The sequence below is a fragment of the Cetorhinus maximus genome, chromosome 16 (genome assembly GCF_964194155.1).
Source record: "Cetorhinus maximus chromosome 16, sCetMax3.hap1.1, whole genome shotgun sequence".
In the NCBI taxonomy this organism is placed as follows: Eukaryota; Metazoa; Chordata; class Chondrichthyes; order Lamniformes; family Cetorhinidae; genus Cetorhinus; species Cetorhinus maximus.
Genome location: NC_135894.1, coordinates 36,853,129 through 36,877,128, shown reverse-complemented (window position 1 = coordinate 36,877,128; position 24,000 = coordinate 36,853,129). Strand labels below are relative to the sequence as shown.

At 41.2% G+C, this 24,000-nt stretch overlaps 1 protein-coding gene across 4 annotated transcripts in view; it reads right to left on the bottom strand.

Moving 5' to 3' along the window:
* Positions 1 to 24,000, bottom strand: part of LOC144691518 (vang-like protein 1) — a 47,433-nt gene that overhangs the window by 4,932 nt on the left and 18,501 nt on the right. For all 4 annotated transcript variants that reach the window (XM_078559671.1, XM_078559670.1, XM_078559672.1 and 1 more), the window contains 4 exons: positions 18,621 to 18,753; positions 13,801 to 14,405; positions 3,642 to 3,775; positions 1,406 to 1,538 (listed from right to left, as the gene is read on the bottom strand). In XM_078559671.1, coding sequence (XP_078415797.1) covers positions 1,406 to 1,538; positions 3,642 to 3,775; positions 13,801 to 14,405; positions 18,621 to 18,753 — 1,005 coding nt within the window. The remainder of the gene's footprint in view (positions 1 to 1,405; positions 1,539 to 3,641; positions 3,776 to 13,800; positions 14,406 to 18,620; positions 18,754 to 24,000) is intronic.

Genomic DNA, 24,000 nt, shown 5'->3' with positions numbered 1-24,000 from the left:
TTCCATTGAAATTGCTGCTTTCTTCCATGCTTTATTCCTTTGAGTGAAATGTAACAGAATGAACATCAACCATGTCTCATATACACACTAGAAATTATGATCAGGATGTCAGGTTTAATCACTGGGGTGCTGTTTAAAATAACTGCTATGTACTGTCCAATAGCAAACACAGTAAGAAATAATTAGGTTACCTACATGGTAGTTTTAGTTAAATGTTGTGCAGGCTCCCTTTTATCAGTGGAAGTAGAATGCTTTATATTTCTGGCCAACTAGCCTGCTTCCAATCTTTCCACAACTGGCATTTTTTTTGTTGAAAAAAGGTCATCTTGGTTACAATTTATTCATTCTCATAAGTGACCAAAATGGTCTGCGTGTCTGAAGATAAAATTCTAGTTTGATGGGGCTCAAAATGGGCGTGATGGAATACAGCACCGTATACACCCCACCCAATAGGGAAATCAGGCGTTGTATAATGGGTAGCAGATCCACTATCATCCATTCTATGACATCCCTTGAAGTTGAATTCTACCCTCTTTGAGCAAAAATTATGCTGTGCCATTGTCAGGAGTCTTTCTTTGCTGAATGCTGAGGAAAATGACCCCAAATGCAGGCAGGTTATGAAAACTACATGAAATACATCTGGAATTGCTTTCAAAATAAAACATGTACACTTGTGTCTAGCTGAGATGGTTCATCGAGTCAGCTCTCCCTCTCCTTTCACAACCATAATCTTGTATGCAGGTACCATTAGGCTGGATGGCAGCCTTCTCTGGTAAGGAAGGCGAGTTGGGGAAGGGCATTATTAGTGGGTTAGGATCCCTGTTTGCAAAGAGTTACAGCTACATTTCTGCACCAGACCAAGACAAAATTTGTAGAGGAACTTGAAGGCGGCACCAGTTGCCCGAAGAATATTTTGTTAACATTTTTGTGTTTCTACTATGGTCTATGCACAGGTGTACTCTTGCTCAGGTCCTTGTACAATTATACCTTTGAGGCCCTCCTCTGTTGACTACTGGACACAGGTCATATTGATGAAATTAAAATGAGGGAAATATGAACTGATTACACATTGCAGGCCATCGAGCCCACCTTCTGGAAAATGGAAGGGACAGATAAGTACATAGTCAAGCATATCCTCAAACACATTTCCAATCCTGTCCACTCCAGATCAGATTCAAACCTGTCTGGATTGGGCCAGAAGGCCTATGTCTTACTGTCCACACTATTACCAGAATACAATGCATTCACATCAAATTAACATTCCCTTTAAACTGAAGTAAAAGTAGCTATGATGTTCAGTCCTCCACGCCCCAAAGGGGAAAGCCCTATTCTTTATAGTTATACAGAATAGAAATTTAAAAGTGTTTCCTTGCAGTGCATTTCCAGACTTCCCCTGTGCCATTACCTTGCACGCCGCTTCCTCACCCTCCGATCATGTTCTGCTTCCTCGTAGTACAGCTCATTGTGACTTGAATCACGCCTTCTTGCTGCTGCAGCAATCATTGCGCGAGACTGTCCAGCTGCATTATTTCCAGGACCTAGGAGTAATTACATTGCAAGGAATAAAATAAACACTATTGTTGTTGATACAACAAATGCTGCTTGTTCTGACCATCAGTAAGCACCAGTGGTGGCTGGGGCAATTTGCTCACCACAGCTATATCCGATACAGTCAACAGTATGTCAAAACAAACATATAAGCTGCAAGCTCTAATAAAGCGCATGCTTTTATAGTCTAATAGTCAAGCAAAGATAACAATGCCGTGATGAGATGAGACTGCATAATATCTTCAAGAAGCAGCAGCACCAATCAAAAGTTAATTCATGATACGTAACTCATTAATTTTTAAATCATGTCACAGAAAACAATTTTTAAGGGTTATAAAATTGCCATTGAAAACAAACACATGGGTCTTTTACCATTGGTTTCAGTTAAAAATGTAAATAACCCATCTTGCCTTGCTCCAGCAGCAGCATGGACACACAATTTCAAGGCTCTCGTGAACTGTTGTCAGCTGTACTTCTGCATTTGATGGAGAGCAGTGATGTGTGGAAAAGTAAATAGGGCAGACTATCAATGCGAGAACAGCATTGTCCCAATTTCCTAAAACAGGCTTTGCACCACTAAATAGAGCACAGTACAAGTCGTCAGTGAATGCCACACGTTCATTTTACTTGTGAAGCACACCTGCATTAGTTTACTCGCAGCTTAATGGTTTGTCTTCTTTGCTTGTAGAATAAACATAGCTTTTCAACAACTTCATGTCCTCTCACACACAAAATCTCTCCTAGTCCTATGTAAACCAAGTACAATGAAATATTTATTGACAAAAATACGATTTTATGTTCTATGTTATATTCATGAAAATTGTAAATCTCTTCAATGTGTCCGACAATGAATGCCATCTCAATTACTGCTCTTGGGTGCATAGGGTCTTTGGTCTTTAAATGAGGAATGTGCTGGATTGAATGTCTTAGAAAAAAGTATAAAAGCAAAATAGAGAAAATATACCCTAAGCTGCTTCCTCACTCCAAATGAGGATTCACCAAGCCCAAGGTCACCACAGAAATGTAGCCAGGATTGGGAAATCAGTAAAGCAGCAAATCAAGTCTATAGGTCGTCATGCCCAATGTGACCCTCACTTATTTGAAACTTTGAATTTTAATTTTCTAACTACAATAAAATTTCACGTTTTTTTTTAAACAATTAGTTTCCATTTAAAGTATCTTTTTTAATACACTTTTGCATGTTACTTGCCAGCCAGTTTAGTGCTACGTTACCAAACGTTATCCACCAAGGTAAATGTAAATGTACGGTGGTTCTTCACCAAGCTGAAGGAGAAGCTGGAAATGTGGGCTTTTGATGAGAGTTACCAAAACCCGACCCTTTTGGTTATCATCAAAGCAACGGGTTCCATTGAACAGCATATACCTCAGAAATCGTACTAAATAAAATGCACAATAAAAAAGACACACCATTACCGACTCTCTTTCGTTCTTTTAAACATGGGATTTTGTTGCAATGTGCCCTGCAAACGATAAACACTGGTCCTTCTCAGTAATATTCACTCACTGCAGCTTAAGGTGTACTGCAGCTCGAGTTCCAGCTGGGAAGATGTGTTTACAGGCTCCGCCTTGGCTGGAATCCTAACAGTGGTGCAAAGAACAAAGTGGTGCATATTTCTGATATGCAGGTAAGACTTGAGCAGGAAGTTGGTGGATCTATGATAACATCAAATTTTTTCATAAGGGGTCCATTCATCTCACCTGACATTGCTATCAATTGCATCAAGAATCAAAATTTCTTGGGGGAAGGGGAGGTTGCCCAAAATGCTCCAGAAAACACACTTTGCACTACCTAAGGAAGTAAATTTATTGGCTTTGGTCATAGGCCTTGATTCAGGACTGTTTATCAGTTACATATTATTGTTTTGAAGCTGTCCTTCGGTATTTCCAAGTTTTGTGGGTTTGCATGCCTGAAATTTTGTTGTTAATGTACAGTAGTCAGAATTCTGCTATTTATATTTTTCTGTTGTATTTCAAATTCCAATTTATGATGGTCATTTAGCAAGTTACTTAAAACATAAAGCATGGAGCAGGTAACATTTTTCAAGGGATTTACATCTTCCGTATAGACTTACCGTCCACGTTGTAGACTTTCAGTCCAGCCATGTGTTTGGCTGCACGGGATTTTGCAGCAGTCAAGAGCGCTGGGTTGTGGACAGTGAAATCCTTGTAGTAATTCTCCAGAATGACAAGGGCGGCCCGTTGGATACTGAAAATACAGGATAACATTTGTGAATATAAATATATGGAACAGCAAAATAGCTGATACAATCCTACCTCAGACCTCACTGATTATTCTGTGATTAAGGAGCATGATTAAAGATTTTTCCAAAAGGATTTTTCTTTTTTGAAAAGCCTGCTCTTGCTTACATTGCTTCAGAGTCAGAGTTAGACTTGGAAATTGGATTTATCATCAAAGATCAATATCTAAAGAAATCCTGGAACTCTTTTTTTTACTTCAGCTCTATGATTGCTTGTGACATATCCAATGATGGTGAGTAAACTTCCATGTTTTGAAACAAAATTCTGAAGTTCGCAGGAACAAGCAGAGTTGAGGCATTACATAGCAATTTAGTATACATTAGAACAGGAGCTATTAGGACAGAATTGAGGTTTCTGGAACTCATTTCAGCCTACTTTCAGATTTTTGGAATCAAACCCTTCAACTAGTTGATTCACTGCTCTGTGTAAATGTGGGTAGAACATTTCAGAGTAGGTAGAGTTCAACCTGGATAAACATCATTTTCTCGCATCAGTCCTGGTGACAGTTGTTATGTCTCAAACAATTTTTAGCCCATTTACTAACATTTGGATTCTGCTTCAGCCTTTCCAATATGCTCAGCTTTCCACCCCACCTCCCCCAACCTCCATAGACACCTATCACACACCGAAGCTAGGCAATGGCTTAATTTTACTAATGGAGTTAAGATTTACTAGTTAGAAGTGCTGTCCTGTCCACACCAGTCAAATGCAGATCAAAACCAAAATTCATTATAGTTTCTTTCAATCTGTGCCAGGTACAGAAGGAGTTCTATAGACTCAGGCTCTTATAGGCAGTAAAGTTCCATCGCCTCCATACTTTTTGAGAGGATGGGATAGGGCAAGAGAATCAGCTTTAAATTAGGTTGACATCTCTGAAAATCTGTGTGCAGATTTTATATTTGATTCAGAAATAAGGAATAGTGGCTAGCTGTATCAGGGGTATAGGGGTGCTCGCATGCTAAATCTACTCCTCAGGCAATGTAAATAGGCTGATTATTGTCAAATTACATTCACATAATGCAGAAAAAAGATCTAGGATGCTTCTGGAGGCATTGCAAAAAAATGCCAAAGCAGAAAGTAAGAAATATTTGAAGGGGGCGACCAAGATCTTGGCCAAAGCGCTGGGTTTTAAGTTGGGGGAGGGGGGGGGGGCGGGGTTTAAAGGAGAAGGGTGAAGAGATTAAGGAGTTTAGGGAAGAAATTCCAGAGTTAAGACAGCTGAAGGCACAGCTGATAACTGGAGCAAAGGCACATGCGATTTCTTGGGGGCTGGAGGAGGTTCGAGATATAACAAGGAGGGTGATTGAGGAATTTACACACAAGGAGAATTTCAATGTTGAGGCATTGGGGAACTGGGAGCCTATGTAGGCCAGCTAGGACAGGTCTGACCAATCAGCAGAGTAGGATATGGACAGGAGAGCTTTGGATGAGCTGGTTTATGGAAGGTGGAGGATGGAATGTTCCTGAGTAAAAACAGAATGTCTTTCTGATGGAAAGCATCCAGAGTTGGAGCTCAGTTTGGAGTTAAATAGAACACAGAGGGTGTAAACTGTCTGGTTCAGCATGAAACAGTAGTTAGGAAGGGGGATGGAGTTTGTGGCTCATGGCAGCAGCAGAAGACAAATAGCTTCAGTTTTCCCAATGTTAAACTGCAGAAAGCTGAGCCTCATCCAGAACCGGGTGCTGGACAAACAGGATCTGACAGCACAAAGACAAGGTAGCAGAGGGACGGAAAGAGGTGGCAGTGATAGAGAGCTATGTAGATGTGGCAGGGGGCAGGTGAGGGGTAGTGGTGGGGTTAGCCAAGGATGGGTTGTTCGGGGAATAGTTTGAGCAGGGAAAGTGAAGCTGCTGGAGGAGATTTTCAGACTAAGGACAGATAGGTATGACTGGAAGCGAGTGAGAGCTGTTCCACTGAGCTAGACAATGGAAATGAGGCACTAAAGAAGGATGGTGCAGTTAGCCATGTTAATTATCGTAAAGAGGTTGAGAAAATGAGCAGTGATAGTGCATCATGTTCCGTCACATGGCATGTCATTTGCAGCTTTGTTTAGTGCTGCGGAAGGGGCAGTGTCCTGACTGGAGAGGTTCAAACTCAGAGTTGCAACAAATATGGGCACGGATTTGGGATAAGATCATTTATAATGTACACCATGGTCTAGTGAGACTCTACAAATCATAAAGAACACCTCAACACCTCAATGAAAGGTTAAGAAAGCACAAGATAACAGTCAATGATTCCAGCCTTTCTTTAAGTTTACGAAATATGCCCAAATCTCCCTGATGACTCAATGGAGATCTTGAAGCTGCAGGTTTGATTGCAGCTTGGGCCAGCTACAGCATAATGATGTGTGACACAACTGGCCTCATTGCCCCTTGGTCAGGGCCAGAATAACATATAATTAAAAAAATCAGCCCAGGTCTTGCTCCTTACTGCCACATGCAATTTGCGCTTGAAAGTGTGTGTAAGTAAAAGTTATGTGAAGGCAGAAACAGGAGAATAGCACTGACTAGGCACACATAAAGAATGGGTGAGATACAAGAGGGCTTCAGTCATCCATCAAATGGTGCCGCAGTAGTAGTTAAAGCCTTCAGGACAGAAGGGGACAAAAGTGATGAAATGAAATACGCACAGGCATACCCCTCCCATCCACTCCCTTCCCCGTGGGAACCACAGTTCACAGATGTGCAGCATTAAAGGAAATTAGCTTTCAGGCTAACACTCACCATGTTTAAAGAGGTCAGAAGTACAAGACAAAAATTTAGGAGTCAAGAATCTACTGATGATGGGCAGAGGAGTCTCAGCAGTAAATGTTAAGTAGTGTTGAATGCTATCAGTCATGGCTTGTCATTATTCTAATTAAGAGTTGTACAAAATGAGAAAATTCATAAAGTCAGTGATCAAATAAATCCAGGATTGTGGCCATGTCCTGTCATTTCTCAGATATCATACACTCCCATTTATGGTCATTTTAAAACAATAGAGTGCTAGCTATTTAAAATTGCCTGGTATAAAATGTATTCAACCATCGATTCTAAACATCCAAATGGTGTCATCTTGTGCCCTGAGCATCAATTTTCAGGAGATGACACTAATCAAAATGCCTGGGTTAGGAAGTGTTTTACTGTGGTCCATCTAATAGTGTAGTTGCAATGTCAGATTTCTGCCAGGAGAGGCCCCCAGCGAACTGTTTAAAAGCTGGAGCCCCATTAAGTGTGAACACCTCAGAATGAGTGCACCCTTTGCTTACAATGATTTTCACACTGATTTTATGTCTGTAGCAGGCAAGATCATATTGATCAAATCACACAGCCAGTAAACAATGTCAGAATACATTATGAGCATGGGTTGGAAAACCAAAACAGAAAAAAACCCATCAACATTTCAGGTCTTAAGATCTTTCCTCAGGAATGAAATATTGCAGTTCAACAGCATTTAAAAAGGAAAACAGCACGAGAGAATAAGAAAAACAAAAACAGGAAAAGAAACAGAATGACCTGTGATGTGCTTGGGTGGAGAACAGGGCATGGTTAAATAGCAGAAGTGATATCATGAGGAGACAAAAGGAGGCGTAATGCAACACTGCTGTAATGAGAGAAAACAAAGAAATAAAAGACCTAAGCAACAGAGTGTGACCCTTAGTAAAGGAAACTAATAGTAAAGGAAACCAGCCAGAGAGGGCAGGTTCCAGTGACCTGGAAGTCTGCTGGAAGAAAACAAGGTCAACACCAAGGGTGCATAATCACCTCAGATCATGTGGAGACAGTGAGAGATGACATGGCTGGTTACCTTGGGATGAGAGGGAAACAACACAAGGGCAATTGTGTAGGGCTGCACGACAAAGGAGAGCCAGTAGAGGAAGATGGGGTGGTTTGTGTGTCAAATGGTGCAAGTTGGACAAAACAATGTTTTTCAGTTATGCAGAATGTTATCAGTGACTATGATCGGAGCAGTCTAGATGTTGCAGACAGTGCTGAAATGAGACCCTGGAATCCAAACAGAGAATTACAGGTGAGATTGAAGGTGGATGTCAGTCAAAAATCTTAGAGAAGAATCTTATCCTTCCCTGTGAATCACAACAACCTTCTGACAACCTTCTGGCTTTTAAAACCCAAGGTTGGCCGAATCATTACTTCTAGATTTATTTTAACTCATTATAACATTGGCAATATCCTCTATGTTCACAGTTCAAATAAAAATCTTGAAGAATCTTCAATATATAACAATCATTCATACAAATTCTGAAAATAACCACAAAGGAATGATAAAGATAAAAATAAAAGAAAAATGAAAAGGAAATGAAAGGCAGGTAAAAGTGAAAAAGTGGATAGACCAAATGATGTAAACATACTCATGTCATGTTTAGTGTCGTGTTCTATTTGGTCACTGGAGATGGTACAGAAGAGATTTATGAATGTTGCCAGGACTGGAAAGTTGCAGCTATGAGGAAAGACCGGATAGACTGGGGTTGTTTTCCTTGGAACAGAGAAGGCTGAAGGGAGATTTCATTGAGGTTTACAAGGTTGTGAGGGGCCTGGATAGAGTGACAGAGTGGATGGGAAGGACCTGTTTCCCTTAGCAGAGAGGGCAGTGACTAGGGGACATAGATTTAAAATGACAGGTAGAAGGATCAGAGGGGATTGAGGAAAATATTTTCACTCAGGGGGTGGTAGGGTCTGGAATTCACTGCCTGAAAGGGTAGGAGAGGCAGAAACCTGCTACTCATTTAAAAGGCATCTGGATAGGCACCTGAAGGTCAGTAACCACCAGGGCTTGGACCAAGTGCTGGAAAATGGGATTAGGCTGTGGGCTCGTTTATCGGATGGCACAGACACGAAGGGCAGAGTGGCCTTCTTCTGTACCGTAAATTTTTCTACATTTTCTGAATTTTCTAAATATCTGAAAGGGGGGAATGTGAGGGATGTGGGTAGAGGATAGGGGAATGGCAGTATGTGAATTGCTCCTTAGGTAAGCCAGCACAAACACCATAGGCGGAATGGCCTTCTTCTGTGCTGTAACGATTCAATAATATTCCCAGTATCATTCAGCAACCAGAGGGTAACAAGTTGGGTTCAGCTTGCACATCTACATACAAACATACAAATAGGAGCAGTAGGCTATTTGGTCCCTTGAGACTGCTCTGCCATTTGGTAAGATCATGGCTGATTTGATTGTGGCCTCGATTCTACTTTCCTGTCTACCCCTGTAACCTTTGACTCCCTTGTCAATCAAGAATCTAACTAACTCAGCCTTAAAAATATTCAATTACCCTACTGCCTCCACTGCTTTCTGGGAACAGAATTCCACAGACCCACAACCCTCAGAGAAAAAAAATTCATCTCATCTCCCTTTTAATGGGAAACCCCTTATTTTAAAACTGTGTCCCCTAGTTCTAGTCTTTCCCATAAGGGGAAACATCCTTTCAGCATCCACCCTGTCCATTCCCCTCAGGATCTTATATGCTTCAATATGATCACCTCGCAATCTTATGCACTCCAATGAATACAGGTGTAATCTTTCCTCATAAGTTAACCACTTCATCCAAGAAATCAGTTGGCTTAACTTTCTCTGAACTGCTTCTAAAACAATTATAAACTTGCTTAAGTAAGGGGACCAAAACTATACACAGTACTCTAGAAGTGATCTCACCAACTGTAGCAAAACTTCTCTACTTTTATATTCCATTTCCCTTGCAATAAACATCATTTCATTTGCCTTCCTAATTACTTGTTGTACCTGCTTACTATTTTCGGATTCATGTATCAGGACACCCAGATCCCTCTGTACCACAGAGTTCTGCAATCTCTCTCCATTTAAATAGTATACTGATTTTCTATTCTTCCTGCCAAAGTGGACAAGTTCACATTTTCCTACATTATACTCCAACTGCTAAACTTTTGCTCACTCACTTAACCTATCTATAATCTCTTTGCAGATTCCTTATTTTCTCTTCACAACTTACCTTCCTACCTACCTTTGTGTCACCAGCAAATTTAGCAATAATACATTCGGTCACTTCATCCAATTCATTGATCTAAATAGTTGAGACCACCAACGCTTTCCCATGGTACTCCACCAGTTAAGAACATAAGAAATAGGAGGAGTAGACCACACAGCCCATTGAGCCTGCTATGCCATTCAATGCAACCATGGTTGATCTTGAAATTCCAGTTCCCTGCCCGCTTCCCATATTCCTCAATTCCCTGAGAGACTAAAAATCTGTCTATCCCAGCCTTAAATGCATTTAAGACATATTTAGTTAGTTTGACAACCTGAAAATGACCCATTTATCCCTACAATCTGCTTCATGTTAGCTAACCAATCCTCTAATATGTTATCCCCTACACTATGAACTCTTATTTTGAGTAGTAACCTTTTGGCATCTTTTGCCTTTTGGAAATCCAAGTACATCACATCCACAGGTTACCCTTTATCCACATTGCTTGTTACTTCCTTAAAGAACTCTGTTAAATTAGTCAAACACGCTTCTCTTTCACAAAACCAAGCTGACTTTATCACATCACATTATGATTTTCTCAGTGCCCTGCTATAACCTCCTTAACAATCAATTCAAGCATTTTCCCTATGGCAGATGTTAGAACTGGCTGTAGTTTCCTGCTTTCTGTCTCCCTCGTTTCTTGATTAGAGGGGTTATATTCGCTATTTTCCAATCTGATGGGGTTTTTTCAGAACCTGGGGAGTTTTGGAAAGTTACAACCAATGCATCTACTATCTCAGCAGCCACTTCTTTTAAGGCCCCAAGGATGCAAGCCATCAGGTCCTGGGGGCTTGTCAGCCTTCAGTTCTAATAATTTTTCAGTACCCTTTCCCTGGTGATTGTTATTGTTTCAACTTCTTGCCTCTCTTTCACCTCCTGATTTACAACTATTACTGGGGTGTTATTTGTGTATTCTAGTGAAGACAGACACAAAGTATCTGTCTAACACTTCATCCATTCCCTTATTTCCCATTATCAACTCACCAGACTCGATCTTTAGAGGACCAACACTAACTTTAGTTACTCATCCTCTTTAAATACTGTAGAAACTCTTACTTTGTTTTTATTTTTCTAACTACCTTCCTCTCATGATCTAATTTCTCCCTTTTTTTTAGCCATTCTTTGCAGGTTTTTAAATTCTGTCCAATTTTCTGACCTGCAATCTTTGCAGAATTGAACGCTTCTTCTTTCAATTTGATACTATCCTTAAATTCCTTAGTTAGCTACAGGTGTTGCATCCTCCCCTTAGAGGCTTACATACCAGTGAGGTAGTATCTTTTCGGAATATACTGAAATATCTCCTAAAGTGTCTGCCACTGCATCTCTACTGCTCTACCCTTTAACCTAATTTCCCAGGTCATTTTAGCCAGCTGTCTTCATACCCTTGTAATTGCCTGTAAGTTTAAAACACTAACCTTAGACCCACACTTCTCACCCTCAAACTGAATGCAAAACTCAATCATGTGATGATCACTGCTACCTAGAGCCTCCTTTACTATGGGTCATTCATTAACCCTGTCTCAATACACATTACCAGGTCTAGAATAACCTGCTCTCTGGTTGGCTCTAGAACATGCTACTCTAAAAAATTGTCCTGAATACACTCTATGAACTCGCTTTCCAGGCTACCTTTGCCAATCTCATTTGTCCAATCTATACGTAGATTAAAATTAAACTTTATTATTGCAGTATCTTTATTACATGTTCCCATTATTTCTTCCAGTATACTTTGTCCTACAGTGTAGTTACGGTTCAGAGACCTATAAACTACTCCCAGAAGTGACTTCTTACCATTGCTATTTCTTATTTCTACTCAAACTGAATCCACATCCTGAGCTTTAGAACTAAGGTCATCTCTCACTATTGTACTATCATCCCTAATTAACAGAGCTACCCAGCCAACTTTTCCTAGCTTCCTGTCATTCCGAAAAGTCAAGTACCCTTCAATATTCAAGTCCCAGCCTCAGTCACTTTGTAGCCTTTTCTCTGTAGTGGCTATCAGGTCATGCATATTTATTTCTATTTGTGCTGACAATTCATCCATTTTTTATGAATGCTATGTGCAGATATGTAGCCTTTAGTCTCTTCACTACTTTTGCAAACTCTGGCCTTATCTGCTGGCGCACTCAAATTTGTAAGCTCTGTCCTTTCCTGATTATCATTGCCCTTATTGCTACCTTGTTCTATTGCTTGTTCTTTCCCTTTAATTTACCACATCTTCCCTTACGTGACCCCTCCCCTGCCACTATTTAGTTTAAACCCCTCTCTAGTTATACGACTCGTCAGTCACTGGTCACAGCATGGATCACTGGTCACAGCATGCCCCCAACAGTATAGCTCCTACTTTTCCCAGTAGATGCCAGTGCCCCATGAATCAAAATCCATTCTTCCCACAGCAATCTTTGAGCCACCCATTCAACCCCCTAATTTTGCTTACCCCATGTCAATTTGATTGTGGCTCAGGTAATAATCCAGAGCCTTTCTGGTTCTGCTTTTTAATTCAGCCCCTAGCTGCTCATACTCCATAAGCAGAACCTCTTTCCTAGTCCTATCTATGTCATTGGTACCTACATGGACCACAATAACTGTATCCTCCCCCTCCAAGTTCCTCTGCAACCCCGAGCGGATGTCCCAAACCCTGGCACCGGACAGGCAACATAGGACTCTCGCTCTGGCCTACAGCGAACTGTGTCTATTCCCCTGACTATACGGTCTCCTACTAGCACTACATTCTATTTACTCTTCCTGCTTGAATGGCTTCCTGTACTATAGTGCCATGGTCAGTTTGCTCATCCACCCTACAATCCTTCTCTCATCCACACAAGCTGTCAGAGGTGCTCCTTTCAGGCACTTACTGACAGTGGAAGAGATAATTGGCTACATTTGCTTGTGCCTGACTTTTTAAATGCTTAATCCCCACGTAATACAGTTGGTTCATTCAACAAAGAAAGGAATTATAGGGACAGTGCATGCAGCTGTTCTTTTCATCCAATGAAGATAAATTTGCAACTTTATATGTTGCATTTTAAAATGGAAGCATTTTCTTCTCGATACTACTGAAAAGCAATAAAGAAAATGGAAAAGGGTGGAATTCATTCCACCTGATCACAGGGATAGAGGATAATACAGGACTCATTGATGTTGCAACATCCAATATGAAATAAGCTGTTTCATAGTGATGTTTAACAACCACAGGAGTATGAAGCACAAACAGTATTGCAAATTTCCTTAGATGTTTAGTAGGATAGAAGACATTTTTGGTAAATGTTTTATTAACTGCAAGCCTTTCGTTTTAAATCCAGCAATCACCAATTAAAAGCTTATTCCATCTTAACTGCAATTTGACGATGAACCTTAAGTATGGAACTCGAGATTCGGTGTCATAGGTAATTAGCACTAACACTCCACCATAATGGAGAAGATGCAAACTAGCATACATTATGTCACCCACTCACTAAACTGAAATGGTGTTCTGTAAAAGTATAGAGATACAAGCCAACTGCAAATAGCAGGAGCTCTAGTGCTTTTACTGTAAGGTAAACACTTCACCCACAGATGACAGCTGCTTGGATTCTATCAAACATCAGTTTTTCCATTTCTCCTTCTTCTGGCATCCCATAATGGCTGCTGTACTTAATTGTGTTACTACAGATGGAACTGCTCTGTAAGGCTTGTATAACAATTTTATATATTAAAAGAAGGGGCAATAACTGCAGCCATTTGTACTTGGCATTACATTCTGAGCCAATCCACATTCCACGTTAATTTCCATATATAAGACTGTAATGCATTCATCACAAACTAATGTTCATTTTCTCTTGGACATTTCAATTTTATTCTAAGCTCTAAACTTTCTTACTGGACATGCTGAAAAGCACTGGAAGACAACAGGAAGGAAAAATATAGGCAGGTGAAAAACCACATTGGCAACAAAATTTAAATGTTGCGTACAATGTTGCTACACGTCACATACCTCAGTAGACCCAGACTGTAGAAATGGGATTCCCCATCAGTTGACCGGGTCACTTTCACAGTGAACATGGGCTGCAGCTGACGCAGTTCCAGCAACACGATTGCCAGGTAGTGGATAAACAAGAGGGCATCTACCAGTGAAACTGCATACTGAACAATTCCTTGGTAATTTGGATCTCTTGAGTCTAGAATACGTACTCCATAGAACAGCCAATAGGAAACCACAAACACGAATATTAGCACCATCAGGAGTGCCCGGAACACAAAGACGCGTGGCATCTGCGCCTTTGGTTTGCGGAAGAAGAGTGCCCAGGTTCCAATGAGAAGGATGAGAAGCTTGAAGGCGACAGAGATGAATAGCCCCTCGCATACAGTACCACAGGGTTCAAGTACTTCTCGCCACAGAACTTGAGGCAGCACCATAAAGGCAATGGGAGTTAAAAAGACCAATATTCCAAGTACAGCAGCAATGGCTATCCCCAGATGCCGAGTACAATCCAGCCCAGTGTCATCCACATCCTTTGTGATCCTTGCAATGTCTTCCTGTGATATACTATGCTCAGAAGTCCCAGTGATGGCTGTTGTGGTTTCCCCCCAGTTATCATCCTGCAAGGTAAAATGCCTTGATCAGAATTGCACTTTACAAACCTTTTATTGAAATCAGCAACTAAATCAAGACAAATACAATGATTTATTTTTGAAGCTTTTAACCTGCCCCAGAGAATTTGGATATATTTTCTGAATAAATGCCAATATTGCACTAGTTTCATATCAATTCAGTAAGCTTACAGGATCTTCAACAACTTCCCAATGCAGCACTGGTCTGCATTTAGAAGCACAGGAACCCCAAAATGAGCTTAAGATCTATTAAAATCAAATGACTATTCTATTTTTTATATCTATGCTATTGTAATGCTTTTGATTCTGCAATAAGATCCTGCATAGTTTTGTAAACTAATTATTTAAAGCTACCAAATGGTATTTGATTAAAATATTCCCAGGGAAATTACAATCACATGGTTTAATTATTAGGCAAGTGTGTGAATCCCAATGTATAACACTGTCGAGAAGGACACATGGCTTAACTTCACCAATTAGCTTGCAAAACTATACAGGACCTTATTGCAGAATCAAAAGTATTACAATAGCATAGATATAAAAAACAGAATAGTCATTTGATTTTAGTAGATCTTAAGCTCATTTTGGGGTTCCTGCGCTTCTAAATGCAGACCAGTGCTGCATTCGGAAGGACTTCACCATGGTTTTTTCCTAAAAGGTACCTTTTCCAGATCTAGCAATTGGAGTGAATATTTCCACATTTGTTTACACTGTCTTCAACACAATGACTAGGGAAAAATTATCTCCCAATTACTTTATTGAAATGCCTATTTTCTTTATTAAGATTTGCATCCTGATTGCCCCACAAGTGTGTGCTTAGTTTTGACACTTCCACCACTGCTTATGTTCTTCAAATGGTCTTACTCACATATGTTATCACAAACAGGTTAATGATTTAATCCAGTTTCAGGGGATAATTTAAGTCAAGGCCCCTTTTTAACCAGCTGCGATTCTGAGATTGCTGCTGCAACATTTTTAAGAACCTCCTTGCTGCCTATCCTCCATGGTTTTGCTTTTATGCTTGGACATTGCGCAAAGACCCCAGGATGATGGGCAGGATGGATCTCAGCACATCTAAAATGATCTAAATTCTGCCCAACAGGTTCACAGGAAATTCTATTGCAGTTGCAACCAATAGGTTTTCTCCCTCGTAGATACATTATCTGGTGCTGTACCTCAGCAGATGCCAGCAGAAATTAATCTCTGTACAAAACTCTGAGTAAGTGCCACTGGATACAGTTCCAAGTTATCCTCTTAACTCCCCTCAACTGCCCAAACTATTGAATTGCAGCAGGACTGAATCACATTGACTCGTTAGGCCCACGGCCTCATTAACCAAAGTTCAACCCTTAGTGCTGCAATCAATGTACAAGTTACTTTGGGCTCAGCAACTTTTAGCTTATTCATGGTAGATAAGAGAGGTTTGCCTTTTTTTAAACCACCTCCTCACTGAGGAAATTTGCACAAGCTCACTACTTACCTTTTAAAAGCAAACATTATAAAATTTAGTGAATAAATAACTTTTTTTAAAATAAAAAATGACTGCAACTATGAACTTTAGTAAATGCTTTCCCATTCCATCAAAAAAGAACTCCCACGATGACAAACATTATGGTTGAACTCTGAGACTAAAGCTGAGACAAAAAAGGTTGTCAGCAGAAAAGGTTACAGGGCGAAGCAAAGGTTACACAGACCCACGGTGAAAGAATAAACAGCCAGTCCTAACAAATTCTACTTCAACCACTGATAAAAACAACTTGCATTTATATAATCTAGAAAATCCGTGAAGATGGTTTAAAAGAGGTAAAGAAAAGATAAATAGGAATAGATAAAAGAAAGGACACTGAGGCATGCATTGAAATTAGGAGAGGTAATCAAAAGATGATTTTTAATTAGATTTTTTAAAAGTAAAGAGGTGCAAGCTTTGAGGAGAGACTTGAGCTGAAGTGGTCTTGATTCTGCCACCAATCGCTAGTTGAGGGGAGGAGATAATCCATATAAAGTTGAGTTGGAGGGTCAAAGGAGGCAAAAGAGTTTGTAAGAGGAAGGCCAGGAAATTGCAAACGCAAGATGGGGCAAGACCTCAGGTATTAGAAGGGCAGGAATTATAAGTTTAATGTGTATGGGGCAAGAACTAAGTGTAGGTCATCAAGTACAGGATTAATGGGTGACAAATACTGAGAGCAACGGATTTTTTGCAGCCTAGGCCATTTCGATTTGGACAAGAGGGTATTCTGTATGCCAAAGTTATTATACATGGGATGCAACTACTTTTTACTGAGTTTTTCAAAGTGACTAGTATACACAGCAAACGTATTCATGTATTAGAATAAAGAACTTCTCAATGCTACAAAGCTTTCTTAGCTTTGTAGCATTGAGAAGTTCTTTATTTTAACACATGAATATGTTTGCTGTGTATAATAGTCCAGTACTCTGCCACTGTGTGTTTGATATGATAAAAGGGTTCAATAGAGTGGATACAAATAAGCTATTTCCTCAGGTTGGAGAATCAAGAACAAGGGGACACAATGGTAAAATTAGAGCTAGGAGACTGGTAAAGTGGGAGCTCGGTCACTCAGGAGTGAAATCAGGAAGTATTTTTTCACATAATGGTTAGTGAAAAGTTGGAATTCTGTTCCGCAAAAAGGCTACAGATGTTGGGCCAATTAAAATCCTCAAGACTGGGTCCAAGTGCATTTTTTAGGGAATGATATGGATCAAAAATGGGAAATTGGAATTAGCTACAGATCAGCCATAATCGAATTGAATGGAAGCACAGGCTTGAAAGGCTGAATGCTTACTCCTGTTCCTACACCACAGGTGCATACAATAACTCCCTACTCAGCATGTCTGATAGTAAATTTGATTCCAGCAAGTTGTAAGACTACATCAGCCCAAACAACAGAGAATTTTTTTTTCCTTTTATACATTCATAGGATGCAAGGCCAACATTTATTGCCCATTCCTAATTGTTCTTCAAAAGGTGGATTCATCAAAAGGTGGTGGTCAGCTGCATTTTTGAACTACTGTAGTTGATGTGGTGTAGATGGTGCTGTAAGGGAGGTTATTATTGAATTTTGACCCAGTGACAGTAAGGTACAGCGATATATTTCCAAGTCAGGATGGTATGCAATTAAGAGGATGACTTGCAGGTGGTGATGTTCACATGCACCTGCTGCCCTTGTTCTTCTAGGTGGTTGAGGTCACAGGTTTGGAAGGTGCTGGCGAAGGAGCCTTGGGGAGTTGCTGCCATGCATCTTGTAGATGTTGATGCAAGTTGCAAGTCTTGCTGCATGTGGACATGGAATGCATATGAGGAATTGTGAATGGAATTGAACATTGTGTAATCATCAGCGAACATCTGACCTACTGACGGAGGGAAGATCATTAATGAAGCAGCTGAAGATGACTGGGCCAGATATACTGCCCTGAGAAACTGAGATGCCTGGGCTGAGATGATTGGTCACTAACAACCATGAACATCTTCCTTTGCATTAGGTATGACTCCAAGCAGTGGAGAATTTTCCACCAGATTCCCAGTGACTTCCATTCTGTCGAATGCTGCCTTGATGCCAAGGGCAGTTACTCTTACCTCACTACTGGAATACAGCTTTTCTTGTCCATGTTTGGACAAAGATTGTAATTTGGTCTGCAGCAGAGTGGCCCTGGCAGAACCCAAGCTGAGCATCAGAGACTAGGTTTTTGATGAGTAAGTGCTGCTTGATAGCACTGCCGACAACCCCTTCCACCACTTTGCTGATGATCAAGAGTAGATTGAAGAGACCCTAAACGGCTGGATTAGATTTGTCCTGCTTTTTGTTGACAGGATGCACCTGGGCTATTTTCCAAATTCCATACCCTTTACTATATCAAATGGCCTCAGTTTGCTCTTATATATAGACAGAAGCAAAAGGAAAAAAGAGAAACGAGGCAACGTTCGGGGATAGCAAAACTGCATGTTAGCCGATGAAAAATATCTTCATGTGTATATCTATCTAATAAAGCAAATGAACATAAGGGGCTATATCAGATAAACTTGAATTTTAGAATTTTCCAAATACAAATATCAATGTTCATTGCCTTTCTGGTCCACAGACCTTATTCAATAATAAATAGTTATACCACAATTTTCAATAATCATCCACCTGAAACATCCAAGTATAGTGCTCATTTCGAAACTTGACAAATATGTCTAAGCCTTACCTGCACTGTCTCATCTCCGCGAGTTGACTCATTGCCAAGCAGTGGCTCTGCTGGTGGAGTTTGGATGGTAACAGATTTCTCAGACCGGCTGCTGTCTTTGTTTCTGGATCTTTGCCGATCTCGGCTCCTTTCACTGAAAGAGGCAAAAGCAGGGAATTTAATCATGGCCAGGGAATACTGCCACAGAACCCATATTGGACAACTTCATATCATTACCTACATCAGTGTACTACAATCCAATACAGATTCTGCTAAAATAAGCAATGTATTCTCCCAGTCTAAAACACTAATTCACATCAGGCTTAGCTTAAACATGTTTGGATATTGAGTAATCTACACTCAAACATTCCTACAAAGTTGGGGCAAATGTTAAAAAGTATAATACTCTTTATCTTATGAACCAAGTTCAGAGTTAGACAGTCTGACAGATGGACAAAGAGCCCAGATGCAACATAAGTGTGCGAATGAAACAAACAATTTGGAAAATATGCAATAACAAAAAAAACTACAGAAAAGGTAAAGTAATGAGAGAAACTAACTTTTAACATAAGTTCTACATCAATGGAAGGGAAACCATTTGTGACTCCTCAGATACTGAAGCAGTCCTTGTCCAAATGCTGCAAGAGCTGGATAATATCCAGGCTTGGGTTGACAAGTGGCAAGTAACATTCGCGCCACACAAGTGTCAGGCAATGACCATCTCCAACAAGAGAGAATCCAACCATCGCTCCTTGATGTTCAATGGCATTACCATCACTGAATCCCCCACTATCAACATCCTGGGGGTTACCACTGACCAGAAACTGAATTGGACTAGCCATATAAATACTGTGACTACATGAGCAGGTCAGAGGCTAGGAATCCATCACCTACAAGCCACAAGTCAGGAGTGTGATGGAATAGTCTCCACTTGCCTGTGCAACTCCAACAACACTCAAGGACAAAGCAGCCCGCTTGATTGGCACCACATCCACAAACATTTACTCCCTCCACCACCGACGCACAGTAGCAGCAGTGTGTACCAGCTACAAGATGCACTGCAGTAATTCACCAAGGCTCCTTCGACAGCACCTTCCAAACCCATGACCACTACCACCTAGAAGGGCAAGGGCAGCAGACAGACAGGAACACCACCGCTTGGAAGTTCCCATCCAAGTCACTCATCATCCTGACTTGGAACTATATTGCTGTTTCTTCACTGTCACTGGGTCAAAATCCTGGAACTCCCTTCCTAACAGCACTGTGGGCATACCTACACCACATGGACTGCCGCAGTTCAAGAAGACAGCTCACCACTATCTTCTCAAAGGCAACTAGGGATGGGCAATAAATGCTGGCCCAGCAAGCGAAGCCCACATCCCATGAACGAATAAAAAAAAACATAGGATTAGCTTAAGTTATTTTATATTTTGTTTTCTTCCAATGCAATATTCAGTGGAATACATAGGAAACTAGCTCGTTGTCCTCTAGTAATCAGCTGTCAGAAGGGTACAAGAGTGGCTTGAGAATAGTGATCTATGTCACTTCCCAACCTCAACTTGCCCTTTTCCTCTACCTGTTGCTTGTTGATAGTAGTATTTAACTCTGGCCACGATCTCATCTTCTGACCGAATCCTCAAAAAATGTTAATTAAGAGTATGCATCCAATTTCTACCACCAAGGAACTTGATGATCTAACGTGTTGTGCCACCTGAAATGTTTTATTTTGTATTTATAAGACTGGGAAAAACAACGATGCAAATTTTACCCAAATTCCATCATCCAGTCCAGACTGAGCGTACGGGAGGTGGTGAAAACCAAGAGGGAAAAACCTACTAGATAATGCCCTCATCAATCTGCCTGTTGCAGAGGCATATGCCCAGGCCAGTGTTAGTAGGAGTGACCAGTCCTTGTGGAGATGATTTTCCATCTTCACACTGACGGCATGTTCCATTCTGTTGTGTGGCACCTCACTTTGCTAAATGGGATATATTCAGAACAGATTTAGCAACTCAAAAATGGGCATCCACAAGATGCTGTGGGCCATCAAAACCAACATAATATTACTCAACCACAATCTGCAACCTCAAGGTTGGGCATATCCTTCACTTTACCATTACCATCAAGTCAGGGGAACAAACGTGGGTAAATGAGGAGTGGAGGACAATATGCCAGGAACAGCACCAGGTATATCTAAAAGTGGGATTCCAACCTGGTGAAGCCACAACACAATGCTACACACATGTTAAACAGTCACAGCAGAAAGTTATAAACAAAGCTAAACAACCTCCACAACCATATGAGCAGATCAAAGCTCTGCAGTCCAGCAGTGAGTGGTGGTGGTCAATTAAACAACCAACTAGAGAAGGAAATCCATAAACATCCCACCCTCAATGACGGGGGAGCCTAATACATTAGTGAAAATGACATGGCTGAACACCTGCAAGCATCTTCAGCCACAAGTGGCAAGATGATCATCTATCTCAGCCTCTTCCTGAGGTGGCATCACCGATGCCAGTCTTCAGCCAATTAGATTCGCCCCATGTGATATCAAGAAATAAGTGAGGGCACTGGATAGAGCAAAGACCCTGATAACATCCCAGCTGTAGTACTGAAACTTGCGTACCTCAACTAGCCGAACCCATAGCTAAGTCGTCCCACTATAGCTACAACACTTACATCTACCCAACAATGTGGACAATTGCGCAGGTATGTCCTGTCCACAAAAGGCAGCCGCAATTACAGCTCCAGTCTACTTGTGATTATCAGCCAAGTGCTGGTAGGAATCGTCCAAAGTGCTAACATTTACTCAACATTAACCTGCTCACCTGTTGCTCAGTCTAGGTTCTGCCAGGGATACTTGGCTCCAGTCCACGTTACAGCCTTGGCCCAAACATGGGCAAAGAGCTGAATTCCAGAGGTGAGGCATGAGTGACTGCCCTTGGCATCAAGGCAGCATTTGACTGAGTGTGGCATCAAGGTGGCCTGGCAAAACTGAAGTCAATGGAAATTAGGGAGAAAACTCTCCAGTGGTTGGAGTCACACCCTAGCACAAAGGAATATGTTTGTGGTTGTTGGAGGTCAATCATCTCAGTCCCAGGACATCACTGTAGGTGTTCCTCAGGGTAATGTCTAAGGCACAAACATCTTCGATTGCTTCATCAGTGACATTCTCTCCAACGTGAGGCCAGAAGTGGGAGTGTTCAGTATTACTCAACTCCTCAGGTACTGAAGCACTCTTTGCCCACATGCTGCAATCTTGGACAATATTCAGGATTGGGCTAATAAATGGCAAGCAACATTCATGCCTCACAAGTGCTAGGCAATGGCGATCTCCAACAAGAGAAATTCTAACCATCTCTCCATAACTTCCAACAGCACTACCATAGCTGAATCCCTACCATCAACATCATCGGGCTTACTATTGACCAGAAGCCTAACTGGAACAGGGACTCTGTGGCCACAAGGCCTTGTCAGAAGCTATGAATTCTGTGACAAGTAACTCACTTCCTCACTCCCCAAAGCCTGCCCATCGTCCACAGGCAGAAATTAGTAGCGTGATGGAATACTCTCTACTTCCTTAGATGAGCTCAGCTCCAAGAATACTCAAGAAGTTCGACACCATCTAGGACAAAGCAACTTGATTGTTTGGTACCCCATCCGTCACCTTAAACATTCACTCCCTCCATTGCCAGCACACAATGGCAACAGTGTGTGCTACCCACAAGATTCACTGCAGTAAGTTGCTTAGCCTCCTTTGACAGCAGATTCCAAACCTGTGACTTCCAACATTCAGAAAAACAGGGGCAGCAGATAGGAATACCATCACCCACAGGCTTTCCGCCAAGTTAACAATCATCCTGAATTGGAATTATACTGCTGTTCCTTCACTGTCACTAGGTCAAAATCCTGGAACTTCTTCCCTAACAGCACGGTGGGTGTACCTACACCACATGGACTGCAGCAGTCCAAGGTGGAACCTCATCACCACCTTTTGAAGGGTAATTAGGGATGGGCAATGAATCCTAACTTTGCCAGTGATGCTCAGATCCTATGAATGAACAAAAAATAAACTCCTAACCTAAAGTATCCTGGGGCTGAAGCTAGCTATGAAACAGAATTGTTTCAGCATTCTATAGTGTCATTGCTGCTAAATTAATGTAACATGTCACATTCTCTGTCAAAAAAAAGATTACTAATGTTTCTGGTAGCCAAATTTTCAAATTAAATTCCTGTTGCATTGCTTGTTAGGTAAAAAGATGAAAAGAGTCTCTATCATGTATAAAATCAAACTGGCACCTGAAAATACATGCCCTAGTTGCTTGATCAAGCATTTCCATAAGTTGGGATGTAAGCTGGAGACTGGCATGACACATCTTGGTCATCAACATTGCTAAGAGCAATGTTTTACACAGAAACATAGAAAATAGGAGCAGGAGTAGGTCAATCAGCCCTTCGAGGCTGTTCCGCCATTCAATATGATGATGGCAGTTCCTCTATCTCAACGCCATACTCCTGCGCTCTCCCTATACCCCTTGACGTCTTTAGATTCCAAAAATCTATTTACTCTTTAAATATATGCAGTGAATTGGCCTCCACAGCCTTCTGTGGTAGAGAATTCCAAAGGTTCACCAACCTCTGAGCGAAGAAGTTTCTCCTCATCTTAGTCCTAAATGGGCTACCCCGTATCCTGAGATTATGATCCCTTGGACTAGACTCCCCCGCCACAGGAAATATCATCCCTGCATCCGGTCTGTCCAGCCCCGTCAGAATTTTGTGTTTTCCATTGAGATCTCCTCTCATCCTTCTAAACTCCAGCAAATACAGGCCTAGTCAGCCCAATCTCTCCTCATATGACAATTCTGCCATCCCAGGAATCAGTCTGGTGAATCTTCACTGCACTCCCTCTATGGCAAGTATATCCTTTCTTGGGTAAGGAGACCAAAATTGCACACAATACTCCAGGTGTGGTCTCATCAAGGCCCTGTACAGCTGCAGTAAGACATCCTTGCACCTGTACTCAAGTCCTCTCGCAATGAAGGCCAACATACCACTTGCCTTTTTAACTGCTTGCTTGCTTTCAGTGATTGGTGTACAAGGACACCCAGGTCCCTTTGTACATCAACATTTCCCAATCTATCACCATTTTAATAATACTTTGCCATTCTGTTTTTCTTACCAAAGTGGATAACTTTACACTTATCCACATTATACTGCATCTGCCATGTATTTGCCCACTCACTCAACCTGTCTAAATTACCTTGAAGCCTCTTAACACCCTCCTCATCGCTCACATCCCCACCACGTTTCTTATCGTCAGCAAACTTGGAAATATTACATTTGGTTCCCTCATCCAAATCATTGATATATATTGTGAATAGCTGGGGCCCCAAGCACTGAT